The 18,492-nt window shown below is 42.6% G+C and overlaps 2 protein-coding genes across 9 annotated transcripts in view; one reads left to right on the top strand and one right to left on the bottom strand.

The window, feature by feature from the left end:
• Positions 1–18,492, bottom strand: part of cfap410 (cilia and flagella associated protein 410) — a 65,106-nt gene that overhangs the window by 20,479 nt on the left and 26,135 nt on the right. For both annotated transcript variants that reach the window (XM_048533615.2, XM_048533614.1), the window contains exons 3-4: positions 11,517–11,563; positions 3,363–3,592 (exon numbers count right to left, since the gene is read on the bottom strand). In XM_048533615.2, the coding sequence (XP_048389572.1) occupies positions 3,363–3,592; positions 11,517–11,545 (259 nt within the window). In that variant the 5' untranslated portion in view covers positions 11,546–11,563. The remainder of the gene's footprint in view (positions 1–3,362; positions 3,593–11,516; positions 11,564–18,492) is intronic.
• The window catches only part of khk (ketohexokinase), a 275,763-nt gene that overhangs the window by 253,194 nt on the left and 4,077 nt on the right, over positions 1–18,492 (top strand). For 3 of the 7 annotated variants that reach the window (XR_009445837.1, XR_009445829.1, XR_009445830.1), the window contains one exon: positions 15,752–15,889. The exons of the other annotated variants lie outside the window; for them this stretch is intronic. The gene's annotated coding sequence lies outside the window, so the exon portion shown is untranslated. The remainder of the gene's footprint in view (positions 1–15,751; positions 15,890–18,492) is intronic. 7 annotated transcript variants of the gene reach the window in all.

Genomic DNA, 18,492 nt, shown 5'->3' with positions numbered 1-18,492 from the left:
TTTTTCTGACGAAGGGTCCCGACCCAAAACATCAGCTTTCCTGCTCCTCTGATGCTGCCTGGCTTGCTGTGTTCCTCCAGCTCCACGCTTAACTCAGACTCCAGCATCACCGGTCTTCCTAGTCTCTAAGCACAATCTGTGTCTGTTTGCCCTCCATCTTCATTATGTCCTGCAGCTGTTTAGTGATATCCCTAACATATCATCCTGAAGTCTCTTCTTTGCAGCCACAGTAATATCTGCTGGTTCCCTTTACAACTGAATTTCCCACCACAATAGCCCTGCCATTCTTTTTCCACTCCTGTCGTGCAGCAGACCCATCCATGGTGCCACAAGATACTTCTACACTGCCATCTTCTCCTCTGCCTGGTGGCCATCCTCCTTACTATTCAGTCTGCATCTGTAATGTGACCACTTCACTGAACATACAATCTATGGTTTATTCAGTGTCGCAGATGCTCGATAGTGAAATTATTTGCATTTGCATGCAGTTCGTCAGTACAGGACATAGTTTCTGCACTCTGGGTCAACAGGGACAACTAAAGCTTCCAAGATTTGCCACATAGCAAAAAAAATTACCCTGTATAAGAATACTGTTAACTTACTGTCCATATACTAACTGTATTCCCCTTACCCTACTTTGCTTACTTATATTCCTTTATTTATATTGGCCCTGATTTTCATTTATTCCTGTTGTTTCTCAGTTAATCTGTTCTTCCAAAAAAAGGAACACCACTTTAAAAATTCACCAACTAACTTAACACACCACTTTCGTGGTAATATCACTGTTTTTGTTTGTTTTTCCAATTAACAGAACCATGAAGCTGCAGCTATTAAATTAGGACTCCCTTCGCTTTGCTCAGTTGAAGCTGAAGAATATAAACTTACAAACAATAAACCTTGAAAAAGATCTTATAAACTATGAACAGAAATAAACCTGTGTGCTGAATTCCCACAATGCACTAAATTTCCAGTGACACAAGTTCACATGGGATGTACTTCATTCTGGACGTGCCTTCTCCCAAATGCCCATACAAAGAGTACTCGACATTAACACACAACATTGGATAACGAATCCCATGCTCTACTAACTGAGTGAGCCGGGTTATACAAAGATAAAATGAGTTGTTTATTTTGGAAGGGAGAACAAACAAAAAAGAAAAATCAGAACACTATTTGAATGGAGAAAAACTGCAGTAAGCTGCAACACAGAAGGACTTGGGGGAGTTGTGCATGAAACACAATATCAGCATATGGGTGCAACAGGTAATCAAGAAAGCAAATGCAATATTGGTCCTTATTTCACAATGGTTGGAATATAAGAGTAGGGAGGTTTTCCTGCAACTGTAAAAAGTGCTGGTGAGACCACTCTGGAGAATTGTAAGCAGTTTTTGTCCCCTTACTTGTGGAAGGTATAATTTCATTGGAAGCAGTTCAGACAAGATTCATTGGGACTATCTTTCAAACAAAGACTAAACAGGTTGGGACTCTACTCGTTGGAGTTTAAAAGAATGAGAGGTAATATCATGAAACGTATAGGACTCAAAAGAAGCTTGACACAATGACAGGAATCTGGAGTGCTTTGCTAGGGATAGTGGTGGAGGCAGATACAATAGGGGCATTTAAGGAACTTTTTGATAAGCACATGATTAACAAGGAATGGAGGGATATGGACCAATGGCATGCAGAAGGGATTAGTTTAAATTGGCATCGTGTTCGGTACAAAATCGTGGGCTGCAGAGCCTGTTCCTGTGCTGTACAGTTCTATGTTCCATGTTCTAATAAAGGGCTGCTAATTTAAGACTGAGGTGAGGAGGAATTTTCTTCTCTTGGAGTAGTATCTTCGGAACTCCTTGCCACATAGAGATATGGGGGCATAGTCCTTGACTATATGCCAGGCTGAAATAGATTCTTGATCATTAGGGGAAATCAAGGATTATGGGGAAAACACAATGTGGATCAGCCATGATCCTCTTGAATGGCAGAGCAGACTCAAGGAATGTAATGACCCATTCCTCTTTCTATCTAGTATTATCTGATAAAGTTGCCATCATCCTACCAGACTATATGGCAGTTCCCTCATTAGCAAGATGACTGGTAGTGCTTTAACCTGAGAGTCATCATGCCTCTGGTGAGAGAAAAGGTTCAGAAGGAGAGTCCTTCATGGTAACATCTGCCTGTGCCATTGGAATCATGCTGCATCACAAATCAGCCATCCAGCCAAATGAGCTAACTGACCCTCCACAATTCTGCTTTGATTAGTACTGTCATATATTTCTATCAAAATCACCTTTATTAACTTGTTTCTCATCATTCTCACCACTGTCTGAAAGTGCATTGTATTATGGTCATTATTAGATACAAACAGCTCCATTGTAAAGTCTTGTCAAATATCCCACGGTTTTACAGGGTGAATAACATTTTGCCAATTCAATATATCATTTGGGGGTCAATTAACTTGACTACTGGTTTATGGTACAGTGATGTCAACTGTGTCAGTTCAGTTCCTATATCAGCTCAGATTGTCATGGAGAACTTTCCTTCTTAACTTCTCCCCTCACCAGAAGCAGGGTGATGTTCATGATAAATGACCACTAGTTGTGTCTCTGTCTCTAATGAGACAGGAGTCCTATGGTTTGGTAAGTCTATGGCAAATTTACCTTTATATTGGTTGGACCATTTGTTGCATACTGTGGAAATTATTCCATGATTAAACAAAATATATATTGTGTTCAACTTGCTGTGAACTTTCATTAGTTTTATCAGTACAGTGCAGAGTCACATACAAGGAGACTCCCTGAAATGCTTTGCTAACTTCTCTCTTAACATACACTGCAGTGACTCAGGAGACAGTAATGCCAGTCCCTTTTCCTGAACATAATGCCTGGGTCCCGCAAACAGTGATTTCAGTTATGAAGAGAGATTGGACAGACTGGAGTTGTTTTTCTTACAGCAGAGAAGATCGAGAGGGGACATTATTAACACATTTTAAAAATTATTAGGGGCATAGATAGGGTAAATAGGAAAAAGCTTTTTCCTTGATGGAGGGATCAGTGACTATGGGGCATAAGTTTAAAGGTAATGGGCAGAGTGGTTAGAAGAGATGTGCGGGGGAAAAAAAAACTTCCAGCCAGAGGGTGATGGGAATCTGAAACAAGTGCGAAGAAACCCTCAGAACACTGAAGTATTTAGATGTGCACTTACGATACCAACGTATGCAAGGCTATGGGCCAAGTACTGGAAAATTGGAGTAGTCAAGTAGCTGTTTTTGTCCAGCATGTACACAATAGGATGTGCTGTAGATCTCTGACTCAACAACTCTAAATATCTCCAAATCATGGGGCAGGAACGGAATTCTTCTGTACCTTGGTTGTCCAAGTTCTGTAGCTGTGGCAGGTTCCGCAGGACAGTCATTCTGTACTTGTGGGGGTCTGCCCCACAACAGGGATTTTCCGATAACCACAGCACTCTGAGGCGGTGCAGTCCCTTCAGGTAGCAGATCTCTGCCAGGTTTTGAATATTGTTCTTCCGTAGGTAAAGCTCGCTAATATTCTGACAGTATTGGAAACCCACTAAAGAGGAGATGTTGTTCACACTGTACAGAAAAATAAGACAACAAATTTCTGAGTGCTTAAATAAGAAAACACACAGAGAAAAATAACTCCATGAACTTACATAAAGGCAGGTTCCATGACAGTTTCAGTAGCTCTAAGGCACTTTAAACAAGGCATCTGCTCTTCTGCATGAACCCCAATGGTAAGCAGCCATTACACAACTGTGCAGATCCTCTTGGTCAAACCCATTTCTGTTTTCCTTGACAATGATTCTGTCTGAATCTGTGGTCCATGCCTGAAACTTTGATTTCCTAACTCTCCCGTACTCCAGCTGTAATCTCATGCCAGAAAAACTAACTTATTCTCTTTCATTCACCTATCTTCATATTCACCTTTCCCTTTAAGGAGCCGTGAGGAAGCAGACTAATATGAACCGTGCCATGATCACTCCTTCAGTGACCGAAAAGTAATGGAATCACACAGTTTGAAGGTATTGAAAAGGGCCTTTTCGCCCACACCAGTCATTAAGAATCTATTCTAATCCCATTTTCTAGTACTTGGCCCTTAAGCTTTTTATGCTATCACATTTCAGTGTTTATCTAAGTACTTTTAAAATGTTGTGATGTAGAGGATGAATATCCAGGGGGAGATTTGCTAGAACTACTCGAGAGGGTTTAAACTAGTCTGGCAGGATGGTGGGACTGTAAACAGTAGTGAGACAAAACAGAAGGCCGAGGCCAGTCTGGATGTTCAAGACAGCAAGTTAAATAGGCAAGACAAGCAAGAGCACAGCAAGGAGCAAAGAAAGCCTGATGAATTAAACTGCATTTATTGCCATGAGAGTGACCTGACCAGTAAGGCAGATGAACAGGACTAGCAGTTCAATGCTGTGATACAGATGCTATAGGAAGGATAGAAGGGGAGCAAGAGAGGAGTGGGAGTGCCTTTTCTTATGAGGGAGAAACATCACAGCAGTATTTAGGATATTCCTGAGGAATTGCCCAGTGAGGCTATGTGGGTGGAACCAAGAAATAAGAAGGGAGTGATTCACTTTGATGAGATTGTTGTATGGGCCACCCCAATTGTCGGTGGAAAACTGAGGGAAAAATATGTAGGAAGATTGCAGATGGCTGTAAGAATAATAGGGTTGTAATACAGGGGATTTTAACTTTCCAAACATAGACAGGACCTGGATGGGCCTTATTTATCATGGCCAGTGAGTTCAATCGAGCCATCTTGAGGAGGGTGCTGCCAAAAGTACCATCAACATATCTCCTATTCCACTAGAAGAGTGCAGATCCTGGGCCACCACTACACAACAAGCAAAGATGCCTACCGCTCCATCATATGCCTACACTTTGGAAAACCAGATCACAATGCTGTGTTCCTCCTCCTAGCTCACAAGCAGAAACAAAAAAATTGGGAGGATCCTTTACAAAAAGTAGTATGATGCTGGCCCAAGGCAATGGAAAGTTGTCTGAGACTGCTTGGACTCGGTGGACTGGATAGTATTCAAGTGCTCAGCGGAAAACCTATGCCACCACTGTCACAGACTTCATTCACAAAAGTGTGGAGGACTGTGTACTAATACAACTGGAAACCTTGAATGAACTGGAAAACTACTCCCCACTGAAGGCCAGAGATGCAGCATCATAGAAATTCCAGATATGACCTCTAAAAAGCCAAGAGGCAGTACCAATCCAAGTTAGAGGCCAAAACCAACCGTACAGACTCGCGTGATCTGTGGTGAGGCCTGAACAACATTATGGGGTACAAAATAAAGCAGAGCAAGATAGCAGACAAAGACAAATTGGTATCAGAGATAATGAGAACTACAGATGTTGGAGAATCCAAGGTAACAAAATGTGGGGCTGGATGAACACAACAGGCCAAGGAGATGCTGCTTGGCCTGCTGTGTTCATCCAGCCCCACACTTTGTTATCAAAGACAAATTGGTCCCTGACACACTCAACGCTTTCTATGATCAGTTCAAACAGAATGCCAGTGGCGCAGCATCACCTGCCCCCACAACCCCAGATTCACCTGTGCCCATTGTCACCATTGCAGAAGTCAGATCGGTCTTCCGGGCAGTCAACCCAAGAAAAGTGACGGGCCAGATGGAGTCCCCGGTCAAGCACTTAGATCCTGTGCAGACCAAATGGTGAAGTATTCACAACATCATCATCTCCCTCTGACAAGACTAAAGTCCCCACCTGCTTCAAGAAGACCACCAGCAGCCAAATATTTAAGAAAGCACATGCAACCGTGCTTTACATGACTACCACCCAGTAACTTTGAATTCCATAAGATGCTGGGTCATGGCCCACATAAACTCTAGTCCTCCAGCCTGCTTCAATCCTCTGTCAGAATATACAGGTCTATAAGGTCTGTAAGAATGTAACAGGTCCATAGCAGATGCCGTTTCCCTAGCCCTGGAACATTTGGACAACAAGGTCACCTAGGTCAGGCACTGGCTCATCAACTACAGCTCTGCCTTCAACGTCACTATGCTCTCCAGACTGATCTCAAAACTCCAAACTTGTTCCTAGCTCTGCCCTCTGTAACTAGATCCTCAGCTTTCTGACCCACAGACCACAATCAGTGAAGACACATAACTGCACCTCCTCCATGATAACATAACACTGAAGTCTCCTCCAAGGGGATGTTCTCAGCCCCCTACTGTATTCTTTGTACACCCATGACTGTGTTCCCAATTCCAGACAAATGCCATCTAAAGTCTGCTGATGATGCCACAGTACTTGGATGGATATCAAACAACGACATGTCAGAATACAGAAAGGTGATCGAGGGCTTAGTGACATGGCGCAATGAGAACAACTGCTCTCTCAACATCAGCAAAACGAAAGGACTGATCACTGACTTCAGAAATAAAGGAGGAGAACACACGCCCATCTACATCAAATGATAACCGACAACCTGTCCTGGATTTCCCATGTAGATGCGATGATCAAGGAGGCACAACAATGCCTCTTTTACCTCATGCGACCCAGGAAGTTTGGCACGTCCACAAGGCCCCTCACCAACGTTTACAGATGTACTAGTAAAAGCACACTGTCTGGGTGCATAACAGCCTAATATGGCAACTGCTCTGCCCAGGTCTGTAAGAAACTACAGAAGGTTGTGTGCACAGCTCAGCCCATCACAGAAGCCAGCCTACCATTCACGGACGCTATTTACATGAATCATTGCCGCAGACAGGCTGCCAACATCAAAGACCCATCGCACCCCAGAAATGCTCTCCTACATCCTCTTGTCAGGTAGAAGAACAGAAGCTTGAACACACACGCTAGCAGTTTCATTGACAGCTTCTTCCCTGCCATTATTAAGACTGATGAATGGACTCTCCAACTTCAAATAATGCTGATCCTGCTAATGTTGATCTTGCCCAGTGCACACCCTTTGCGATGTAACCCGTATGCTTGCGTGCAAGCTTTCTTTTTTAAAAACACCCTCCAATCTACATGCCCTTGCTTACTATGACCAGTCTGTACTGATTATAAACAAAGCTTTTCGTTGTTCTTAAGTGATTTTATTGTCACTGCAATCAATTGGGGAAGGAATTTGTTGTGTGTGTTTGGGAAAACCTTTACAATCAATGGCTTCACTAGAGAAGGATCAAAACCTGACCTCCTTTTGGGAAATAAGACAGGGCAAGTGACTGAGGTGCTAATAGAGAGCACTTGGGACCAGCGATCATAATTCTATTAACTTTAAAATAGTTATGGAAAAGTCAAAGTTAAAGTTCCAAGTTCTCAAATGGGGCAAGGCGAATTTTGATGGCATAACATGGGAACTTCCAGAAGTTGCATGGGGGAGGCTGTTTGCAGGTAAAGGGGTATCTGAAAAATTGGAGCCTTTCACAAGTGAGACTATAAAAGTTCAGGGCCAGCATTTTCCTGTCGGTGTGAAGGCTGGCAGGAGTAGGGAACAATGGATAACTAGAGATAGTGACAAAAATGTGGCATATGTCAAGCTTAGGCAGCTGGGATCAAGTGAATCCCTTGAGGAGTATGGGGCTGTAGGAGTATACTCAACAGTGAAGTCAGAAGGGCAAAAAGGGGACATTAGATAGCTTTGCAGCAAATACTATAAAAGGAGACTTCAAAGAGATTCTACAAGCATAAAGAACTGCAAATGCTGGAATCCAAGGTAAACACATAGGAGACTGGAAAAACTCAGCTAGCCAGGCAGCATGAGGAGGAAAGGAGAAGTCAACACTTTGGGTATTAATCTTCTTAAGGGCTGGATGTGGGGGTAGGGGGAGCTGCAGATGGTGTTTGGTGGAGGGGGGGTGGGTAGTGGAATGTCATTAACAGATGGACACTGGTAGTAGGAATGACCTGGCTCGTTGATGGAAGGGATGAATCTGATTGGTGGCTGGAAGGGAGGATCAGAAGGTGAAATAGAAGCGAGGTAGTGGGGCTGGAAAGGGAACTGGGGGCTGGGTGGGAAGGGGCTGTTTGAAATTGGAGAACTTAAATGTTGAGTCCTCCAAGCTATAAGGTGCTCAGGTAGAAGATAAGGTGTTGGGCAGACATGTTGAAGGAGAAGTGGGGGTGGTGAGTGGGTTGAAATGGGCAGTGACTGGGAGGTTAGGCTGGCTATTACGGTACAACGAAATAATAATTTAGTCTGCGTTTGATCTCACTGATTAGAGAGGACCATAGTCTGCACCACTGGATGCAGTAGACAAGTTTGGAGATATAGCAGGTAAAGCTCTGTCACACCAAGAAAGGCTGTTTAGCGTGGAGGTGAGAGGGGTAGTGTGTGGGCAGGTGTTGCATCTTTTACAGTAACAGGGTAAGGTACCAGTGGGATTGAACCGGTTGGTGGGGAGTGTGGTGTGAATTAATGAGTGGCGAAGGGAATGGTCCTTGCGGAAGGTGGCGAGGGGTGGGAGTTGAAGATGTTCTGGGGCAGTGGGGTCTAATTAGAGTTGGCAGAAATGTTTGAGGATAATACGTCAGCTGTGGAAACTGGTAGGGTGGAAAGTGAGGACAAGAGTGACCCTATCTTCATAATGTTTGCCTTTATTTGTCAATGATTTGAGTTTAGGATTGGGAGGTCATGTTGCAGCTGTACAAGACATTGCGTAGGTCACTGTTGGAATACTGTGTTCAACTCTGGTTTCCCTGCTATAGGAAGGACATTGTAAAACCTGAAGGGTTCAGAAAAGATTTATAAGAACATTGCTCGGGTTGGAGGGTTTGAGCTGCAGAGAGAGGTTGAACAGACTGGGACTATTTTCCCCAGAGCAACAGAGGCTTATAGAAGTTTATAAAATAGCGATAGCCATAGACAAGGGTGGGGAGTCCAAAACTAGAGGACATAGCTTAAAAGGTAGGAGGGGAAAGATTTAAAACGGACCCAGGGGCAACATTCCTTGCAGAGAGTGATGTGTGTATGGCATGAACTCCCAGAGGAAGTGGTGGAGACAGGTACAGTTACATTTAAAAGGCATCTGGACGGGTATATGAATATGAAGAATTTACAGGGATATGGGCTATTGCTTGCCAAAAAAGGGACTAGATTAATTTAGGATATCTGGGTGGCATGGGCAAATTAGACCAAAGAGTCTGTTTCCATGCTGTACAGCTGTAATACTCTTAAGTATATTAAAGGCAAAAAAAAGTGTAACTAGGGAGATAATAGAGCTACGAAAAGATCAACAAAGATCATGTACGTGTTGAGCCACAGGAGATGGGTGAGATCCTAAACAAGTATTTCTTATCAGTATTTACCATGGAGAAAGACACGAAAGACGGGAAATCTAGCGACTAAATAATGATGTTTTGAAAAAAAATGTCTACATTACATAAGAGGTGGTGCTGGATATCTTAAAAGGTTGATAAATTCCCAGGATTTGATCGTGTATCCCAGGACATTTTGAGAAGTTAGCGAAGAAATTGTGATGTCCCTAGCAAAGATATGTGTATTGACAGCTACGGGGAGGTGCTGTAAGACTGGAGAGTGGCTAATGTTAAGAAAGGCTGCAAGAAAAAGCCAGGGAATTACAGACCAGTGAGGCTAAAGTCAGTAGTGCCAGTATCTACTTGCATTTGGAAAGGCCAAGTACTGACTAGGGATAATCAACATTACTTTGAGCATGGGAAATCACATTTCACAACTTTGACTGAGGATTTTTTGAAGTAGTGACCAAGAAGAGAGATGAAGGCAGTGTAGTAGATGTTGTCTACATGGACTTCAGCAAGGCCTTTGACAAGGTACTGTATGTAGACTTGTTGGTAAGGCTAGATTACATGGGATCAGTTGGATACAAAACTGGCTTAACTGTGAATGACAGAAGGTAGGCAGTACAGGGCTGGAGGCTGATGACCAGTGGTGTGCCACAAGGATCATTACTTGGTCCACTGTTGTTCCTCATTTATACAAATGATTTGAGAAAGAATATAGGAGGCATGGTTAGTAAGTTTGCGAATGACACCAAAATTGGTGGTAGAATGCACAGTGAAAAAGGTTATCTTAGAAGGTTAGCTAAGCGGGATATTGATCAACTGGAATGGCAGATGGATTTAATTCTGATAAACACGAGGTGTTGGATTTTCGTAAGACAAATCAGGACAAGACTTACACCGTTAATGGTAGGACCCTGGGGAGTTTTGTTGAAGAGAGAGACCTAGGAGTACAGGTATGTAGTTTCCTGAAAGTGGTGTCACAGTAGACAGGGTGGTTTAAGTACCACATAAAGCTTATTGCAGAAAAGCAATGCTAATAATATAAGAGATAAAATGGATAACAAGATAGCATGGATTGGCTGGCTGGCCAATGGGAAGAAGAAAGTAGGAATAATTTTTTTTTCTTCAGGCTGGCAGAATATCACAAGTGGTAAGACAAGGGTTGATGCTGGGGCCGCAAATTCTTACAATGTCAATAAATGATTTTGACAAAGGACCGAAGGTAGGTTAGCTAACTTTGCGCGTCACACAAAGCTAGGTTGAAACATAATTTGTTGAGAGGACATTAGGAGCCTACAAAAGAATGTAGTTAAGAAGTGAGTAGGCAAAGAACTGACAAATTAAGTGCAATGTGAGAAAGAGTGAAAGCATCCATTTTGACAGAATAACGTGAGGTAAGCGTGTTGCCCAAATAGTAAGAGGCTGCAAAGAGATCTAGGTGTCCTAGTGCATGAATCACAGAAGATAGGTAAGGCAAGTAAATCAGGAAAACTGATAAAATATAATGTTTTATTGCAAGTGAAGTTGAATGCAAGAATAGGAAGCTATGCTTCCGTTATACAGGGCGTTGTTGAGACCCCATCTGCACTGTCATCGTACTTACAGGAAGAATGTTAATACACTGGAAGCAGTTCAAAGCAGGTTTACCAGACTAATACCTGGAATGAGCAGACTGCCTTACAAAAGAAAGGCTAGACCTGTAACCAATAGTTTAGAAGAGTCAGAGGTGATTTAATTTAAACAAGTAAGTTCCGGATGGGATGTGACCAGCTGGATGTCAAAAGGATGTTCCTCTTGTGACAGAATCTAGAACTAGGGGGTCATAGTTTAAAAGTAAGGAGCAACTCATTTAAAACAACAGATGAGGAAACGTTATTTCCCCCCGGCAACGGTTGAGTCTTTGGAATTCCTTTCCTCTAAAGGCGGAGAATGTAGATATGTATATTTTTTAAAGGTGGAGGTAGATAGATTCCGAATTACCAAGGGATGAAAGATATCAGAGATATGCAGGAATGTAGAGTTTAAGTTAAAACAAGATCAGCATGATCCTACTGAATGGCTATGGCTTGAGATGCCTACTCTTTTTGTTTGTTTGTTTCCATGATTCCATTCATATTTTAGACATGTTTTCTATCAAATGAGGTCATGTGGCAAAAGCAGCATCGCTGTAGCAACTACCTTATCGACGGAACGGATTCTATCGGACAATTACATTTTACATAATGTTATCTTCCCTAAGCTTCATTACCTTAATGTAATCACTTCTATGTTGGGCATTTCCCTTAATATGGAGAGCTGTGGAATAAATGTACAAATAGTTAGGATAGTCACAGCAAACTTATACTTTAAAACAATCCAATGCTAAAGATTACATAAATCACCAAACATTCACAACCAAAGTGACTCAGCAAATGCACCCTACATTTTACATTTTTATAGATTGCTGTGTTTGCCAGGTTCATTCCTCATCACGTTTTGAACAGGGATGCTTTGTTTTTAAAAACTTCCTTTGCAGATATCAGTGTCATTGTCTGGGCCAGCACTTATTAGCCATACCTAATTGTTAAGAGTTAACCACATTGTGGGTCTGTAAACCCAAGTAGATCAGACCAAGCAGGCTCATTACAACCATTAACTTTGGTTACATGATTCCCAGTAGGCCAGCTCTTTATTTCAGATTTTTACTGAATTTAAATGTTGCCATTTGCCATTGTAGATTTCACATTCATGTCCCCAGAATATTGCCCTGGGGTTCTGGAGCGTTAGTTCCCCTCCCCACAGCACACAGACACCATAAGGTTTGATCTGTTGTGGCCAGAGGCACCTCCTACTTATACTGGTGAGTTTTCTCCCTTGAGAACTGTAAATCTTTTAAAATCTTTGTTTATTAGATTCCCTACAGTGTGGAAACAGGCCCTTTGGCCCAACAAGTCCACACTGCCCCTTGGAGCATCCCACCCAGACCCATCCCCCTATAACCCACACACACCCCTGAACTACTACTGTTGCCTTTACTGCGATACTGACAGATCCTCTTTTTGTCAGGAAAAGTACTCATTTTGATCTTCATCCATGGTTTCTGTCCTACTTTGTGCTCCCAAATCAGTTCAATTTTTTTTACTATTTGTATTCCAAAACCATTTTACATTTCTTTTCCATTACAATTATTGCTACTCTATTTCCATGAGCTCTGATTATCTCACACGTCTCCTGTAATTCTCCAGTATACAAGAAGCTCTATTTATCAAAAGTCTCTCATTCCCTTGTGGAAACTACAGAAGAATCTTCATCGCTTTGCAAGATCATTATCTAGATCCTTGCTTGGTACCTTCTCCCACTGTCTGAAGAAATTCTTCCAAAAAGCCAGTGTGGCTTCTAACAAACTATGGAACTGTGGACGTGCATTTATTTCACTGCTCAACAACTCCAAGAGAAATGCCTGGAACAACATGGCCATTCTTCATGCCTTCGATCTGGCCAAGGCTTTTGACTCAGTCAATCACCAGCTGTCCAGAGAAATTCATCAACACTCTCCATGATAAAGGTGTTGGCTATCATCATTACAGATGGTAATATGACAGAATCACTTGAGGCCAAGACTCAAACAAGGATGTGTTATCGCATTATAAAATATAGAACACAGAACAACACAGGAACAGGCCCTTCAATCCATATCTGTGCTGATCATGATTCCATGCTAAACTAATCTCATCTATCTTCACATGGTCCATATCCCTCCATTCCCTGCCTGCCTCTTAAATGTTGCTATCATCTACTCTAACATTCTCTAACACCATGTTCCAGGTGCCCACAATGCTGGGAAAAACTTTCCTTGAACATCTTGTTTAAACCCCCTCTCTCATCTTTTATCCCAGGAAGGAGACCCTCAATCCACCCTATCCATGCTCCTTAATTTTATATATTTTTTAAGAGGTCACCTCTCAGCCTCCGACGCTCCAGTGAAAACAGTCCAAGCTTATCCAACCTGTTCACTTAACCAATAAACTCCAATCCACAGAACATATTAAAATTTTTTGCACCTTCTCCAAAGCATCCACATCTTTCCTGTAGTGTGGTGACCAGACTGACACACAACACTCCAAACGTGGCCTGTCTAAAGCTTATACTCAAAGCTGTAGCTGATGAAGGCAAGCATGCCATGTCTTCTTTACTGCCTTAACCGCATGTTACTTTAAGGGAGCTATGAACTTGCACCTCAAGATCCCTCTGTATTCCAGTGCTCCTATGGGTTATACTAGTTACTGTATACCACCTTGTATTTGACCACCCAAATCATCTCACACCTCGTCTGGATTAAGCACCACCTGCCATTTCTCCGCCCAAATTTTTAACTGATCTTTATTCTACTGCATGCTTTGATATCTTTCCTCACTATCCACAACTTAACCAATTTTCATGTTATCTGCAAACTTACTAAATAGACCACTAACATTTTTATCTGGACCATTTATACATATTATAAACAGGAGAGGTCCCAGCATTGACCCTTGCAGAACACCACTGATCAGAGCCTTCCAGCCAGATACACCGTCCCCTCCAGAAATACTCTCTATGACCAAGCTAATTTGGTATCCAACTTGCTGACTAAGCATGGATCCTAAGTAACTTGATCTGCTGGATGAGCCTATCACAAGGGACCTTGTCAAATGTTTCAGTAAAATCCATGTAGACAACATCCACTGCTCCAAACTTGGTCAATCATCTTCCTTAGTTGCTCATCTCTTTTCTTCACTTTCATCCCAACCTCCTTCATCTTGTTAAAATAAGTCTTCCAGTGGTGTAGATACTGTCTACAGGATGGACAGAAAACATTTCAAAACTTAACCAATTAAATTCCAAAAGGAGAACAACACAGGCATCGCTTGTGGAACTTCAGAATGCTGATGACAATACCATCCCTGTTCTCTTGGAAAAGGATCTTCAAGCCTCGCTTAATGCCTCTGCGGCCGCATACAAACATTTGGTCTCAGCCTCAACCTCAAGACAACACGAATTCTTTACCAAAACTGTCTCAGGGTAGGTTCCGATCTATCCCTCATTACGACAAAGTGAAAAATACTCTCAAACGTGGAACACTTTCCCTACTTGAGGAGTCACCTCTTGTCTGCGTCTAATTTCAATGTAGAGCTCCAACACTGCATCTAATCTGCAAGCACCACTTTCAGATGCCAAAGAATGAGTCTTCAATGCTCATAGCTTCCATATTGATACCAAGATTCCTGCGTATAAGACAATTGTCCTTTTGACTCTTCCATGTGGCTCCTAAACTTGGACAACGTACACACTCCACCTCTACATGATGAGGAAGCATCATTAATGCTGTCCGAGATGGATTCTCTATATCAGCTGGTAGAACAGCATCCTTGAAGGAGCTAACAGCACCAGCACAAAAGCTATGACCATCTGAAATCCACTCTGCTTGGCTGACGAGGTGCTTAGGATGCCCACATTCCAAATGCCCATTTCAAAGAAGGCATTTGAACAAGAGGAGGACCAAGGAAGAGCTTCAAAGATTTTTGAAAGGCTTGGCTCAAGAATGCAACATTTATGACAACCCTGGGAGTCCATTGTTCAGAAGGAACCTCCTGTGTGAAGGGTCACAATTCTTCAAGAACATCCATTGGCAAGAGAAAGTACGATAAACAGGAGCCTGTGAATGGGCTGAGAGTGATTGAGATCAAGGGTCAATTCCACTTCCTGGAAAACTGCCAAACATGTGGTCAGATATGCAGCTATAGGGTGAGGATTATCGGCCGAGCAATGACTCACAGAACCATGACCAATGACACAGAATTTCGTAAATGAACAGTCATACTCATTAATGAGTAATTCCCAACACAGGGCAGCATGGTGGGTCAAAGGTTAACACAGTCCTCACTGTGCCAGAGATCCGGTTCAATCCCACCATGGGGAAACTGTCTGTGTGGAGTTTGCACATTCTCCCCATGTCTGTGTAGGTTTCCTCCCATAGTCCAAAGATGTGCAGGCTAGGTGGATTGGCCATGCTAAATTGCCCATAGTGTTCAGGGATGTGTAATTGGTTCGGTTATAGGGGTAAATAGGTCTGGGTGGACTTGTTGGGCCAAAGGGCCTGTTTCCACATTATGGGAATTCTATGAACAGCAATTTATCAAAAGCCTCTCCTCTTCTTCATTTTGGTCTCCAGGTGCTCTTTAAACTCTTCTTTGATGGCCTCTTATTGTTCATTTACGACGGAGCATCAGAGGCCGAGGGACAAACTGATAGAAGTATGTAAAATTATGAGGGGCACTAATGGGATGGACACTTGAAATCTTTTTCCTAGGGTGGAAATGTCAAACATGCAAGATCATCCCCAAGATAATATTCCAAGATTGCAGTGAAGGAGACACAAAAACCAGAGCTTGTTCGCTCTGTCGGTTCCTTTTCATTGTTTCACCTCTCTCTCTCTTATATTTTTCCCCTTCCTTTCTTTTTCTTCAGCCATGTACTGAAGCAGGAACAACAGCCAGCAGGCCAGGAGCAAAGCAGGGATGGCCAAGAGGCCCAGAGTGAAAGCGACGACTGGTTGGGAACTGGCAGAGCCTGGTCAGACTAAATAGAAGCCCTGAGAGAAAGAATGTAATGTCCTTTTTGTAAAAAATATTTATTTCTTACCTTCCTAACTTACAATTGTACTATGTACGTCTGCATTATAGAATTTTTTTTTCTTTATTTTCTCTTTTTTTTGTGCCGAGGTACTTAGTACCTAGGGTGGCACTGGATGGTGGCAACATTTTGCACTTTTCACTGCACTCCTGCCCTTTTGTAACTTGAATGCATGTGACAACAAACCTAATTCTAATTCTAATTCCAAATACATGGGCATGAGTTTAGGATGACAGGGAAAAGGTTTAAACAATGTGTGTGACAGAAGAAGTTTTATTTCACAGTTAGTAGGTGTGTGGAATGCACTACAAGGGGAGTTAGTAGAAGCAAGTGAATTAGCAAAGTTCAAGAGGCATTCAGACAGACACATGAACAGGCAGGGAATCTAGGATTATGGACCATATGCAAGCAGATAGGATTAGTTTGGAACATCATCACAGACACGATGAGCCAAAGGACCTTGGTGTGTGCTGTACTGTTCTCAGTATTTACTATCTTATTTGCTGCTGTTCGATTTCAAGTTGCACAGACCATATTCCTTCCCAATTCCTTGGGTTTCATTATCTTGCATTGGAGCATTTTCACTGTTGCTCCTTCTCCATTTGTATTCCAGACATGATGTTGTTGTGGATCGGATTCAACATGTTCACCTCCGAAACCATTTTCTGCTTGCCCGATTGAACTTCCAGATAACAAAGTGTATCTTAGATGCTGCTTGGCCTGCTGTGTTCAGCCAGCTCCACACTTTGTTATCTCGGATTCTCCAGCATCTACTGTTCCCATTATCTCTGAACTTCCAGAATCAGTTTCAGCAGGCTTCCTTCTCCATTAGACTGAAAACATATTGAACAGTGATTTCTTGCAGACAATTCAGAAAGATTTCCTCCTCTTTCACAATTATACTGTAACTATTGCAGATTATTTGGATAACTGAAGTCTCATAGTGCTTGCATTTTGATTAACTTAGCTTGTCTACTTTCCCACAATTTGCTAACCTATGGCATGCACCCAACAGAGTCCTGAATTCTAATGACATAGATCAGAATCAGAGCAACATAATGGCTCACTGGTTAGCACAGCTGCCTCACAGCGCCAGGGACCTAAGTTCAATATCATCCTCGGCCGTCGGTCTGTGTGGAGTTTGCACATTCTCCCGGTGTGCGCTTGGGCTTCCTCCAGGTATTCCAGTTTCCTCCCATAGTCCAAAGATGTGCAGGGTAGTTGGATTTGCTATGCTAAATTCCCCATAGTGTTCAGGGATGTGTAGTTTAGATGGGTTATAGGGGGATGGATCTGGGCTGATTTATTGGGCCACATTGTAGGGATTCTGTAAGAATATTGAAATGCTCAAGCATATTATCCCTGTCCAGTGCTGCAAATTGTTGATCAATACGGTCACCCATTTTCAATTTCTCCTTCTTTCTGTCTCTGAGTACAGAATAGCCAGAAATATTAAATGGTCATGCTTCCAGTATTTGAACCACATACCCATTCATACTGCTATAATCACACTGTCGCACTGTAATTTTTGCATTATCGAGCATATTTCCCATTCTGCATTGGTACACAGACAGTTGTGACTTGCATTCACCTGTTGTTTCTGCACAGAGGGAGGTAGAGATGGAAATAGCTATTATTGTCACATACACTGAATGAATATAGTGAAAAATTTATACGTTGCAAATTACAACAATGATTTTGAAAAGAGTTCAGTAAAGCAGTCTACGCTGGCACTTAGCTTCCAATCCCCAACTCTGCACCACATTGGCGATGCTGGAAGACTGCTGCAGGGGGCCCAGGGGTTGCCACACCACACCAGGAGGCTGCTGCGCAAGGCCAGGAGGCCATGCCACACCAGGAGGCCCTTACAGGAGGGGACTGCTGTGGGAGGCCACTATGCTACACTGAGAGGCCTCTACGGAAGGAGGCCACTGTGCAAGGTAGAGGTCACCATGCAACGCTACACCAGGAGATGGCAATGAGAGATCAGGAGGTCAACACGTAACGGTGGGGAGGCTGCTACAGGATGTCATCATTAAAGGGAAGCCAAAAATTGAAAGGAGAAAAGAGGGGAAAAAAACACTAGGAGGAAGAGAAGGAAAAGAAAAAGAAGAAAAAAACAAAAGCAGGTAGAGCAGACAAGGTCTGGCTGGAGCATCCTTGTGCTACCATCTTGACAACTTGGATTTCTGAAGTATTCTCACGATTTTCATCTTGCCCAGTTCTTTGGACTCTCTCTCTCTCTCATGCTTCATACAAATACACTGTACACCGCTGAACAATTAGCTTAAACCTTTATTTAGGCCAGACTGGCAAACAAGAGGAGGTTTTTCCCCTCTCTTGGACATTAACCACCCGCCCCTCATTCTCACTAAATCCCACAAAACATTCTTGCAGCATCCTAACACACATCAGGTTCTGAACACATTTTTCAAACTCAACTCACCACCACAGCCCATTCATTATTCCAGTATCTCAATAAATTCTCTAAGTCAACCACACCTTTAAACTAGATCACAATCACAACTACCACTTTCTTACGATGATCAAACGTTCCGAGGTGTCATCATCTGCTG

Source organism: Stegostoma tigrinum, chromosome 6 (genome assembly GCF_030684315.1).
Source record: "Stegostoma tigrinum isolate sSteTig4 chromosome 6, sSteTig4.hap1, whole genome shotgun sequence".
In the NCBI taxonomy this organism is placed as follows: Eukaryota; Metazoa; Chordata; class Chondrichthyes; order Orectolobiformes; family Stegostomatidae; genus Stegostoma; species Stegostoma tigrinum.
This window is presented reverse-complemented; position numbering and strand designations above follow the sequence as displayed.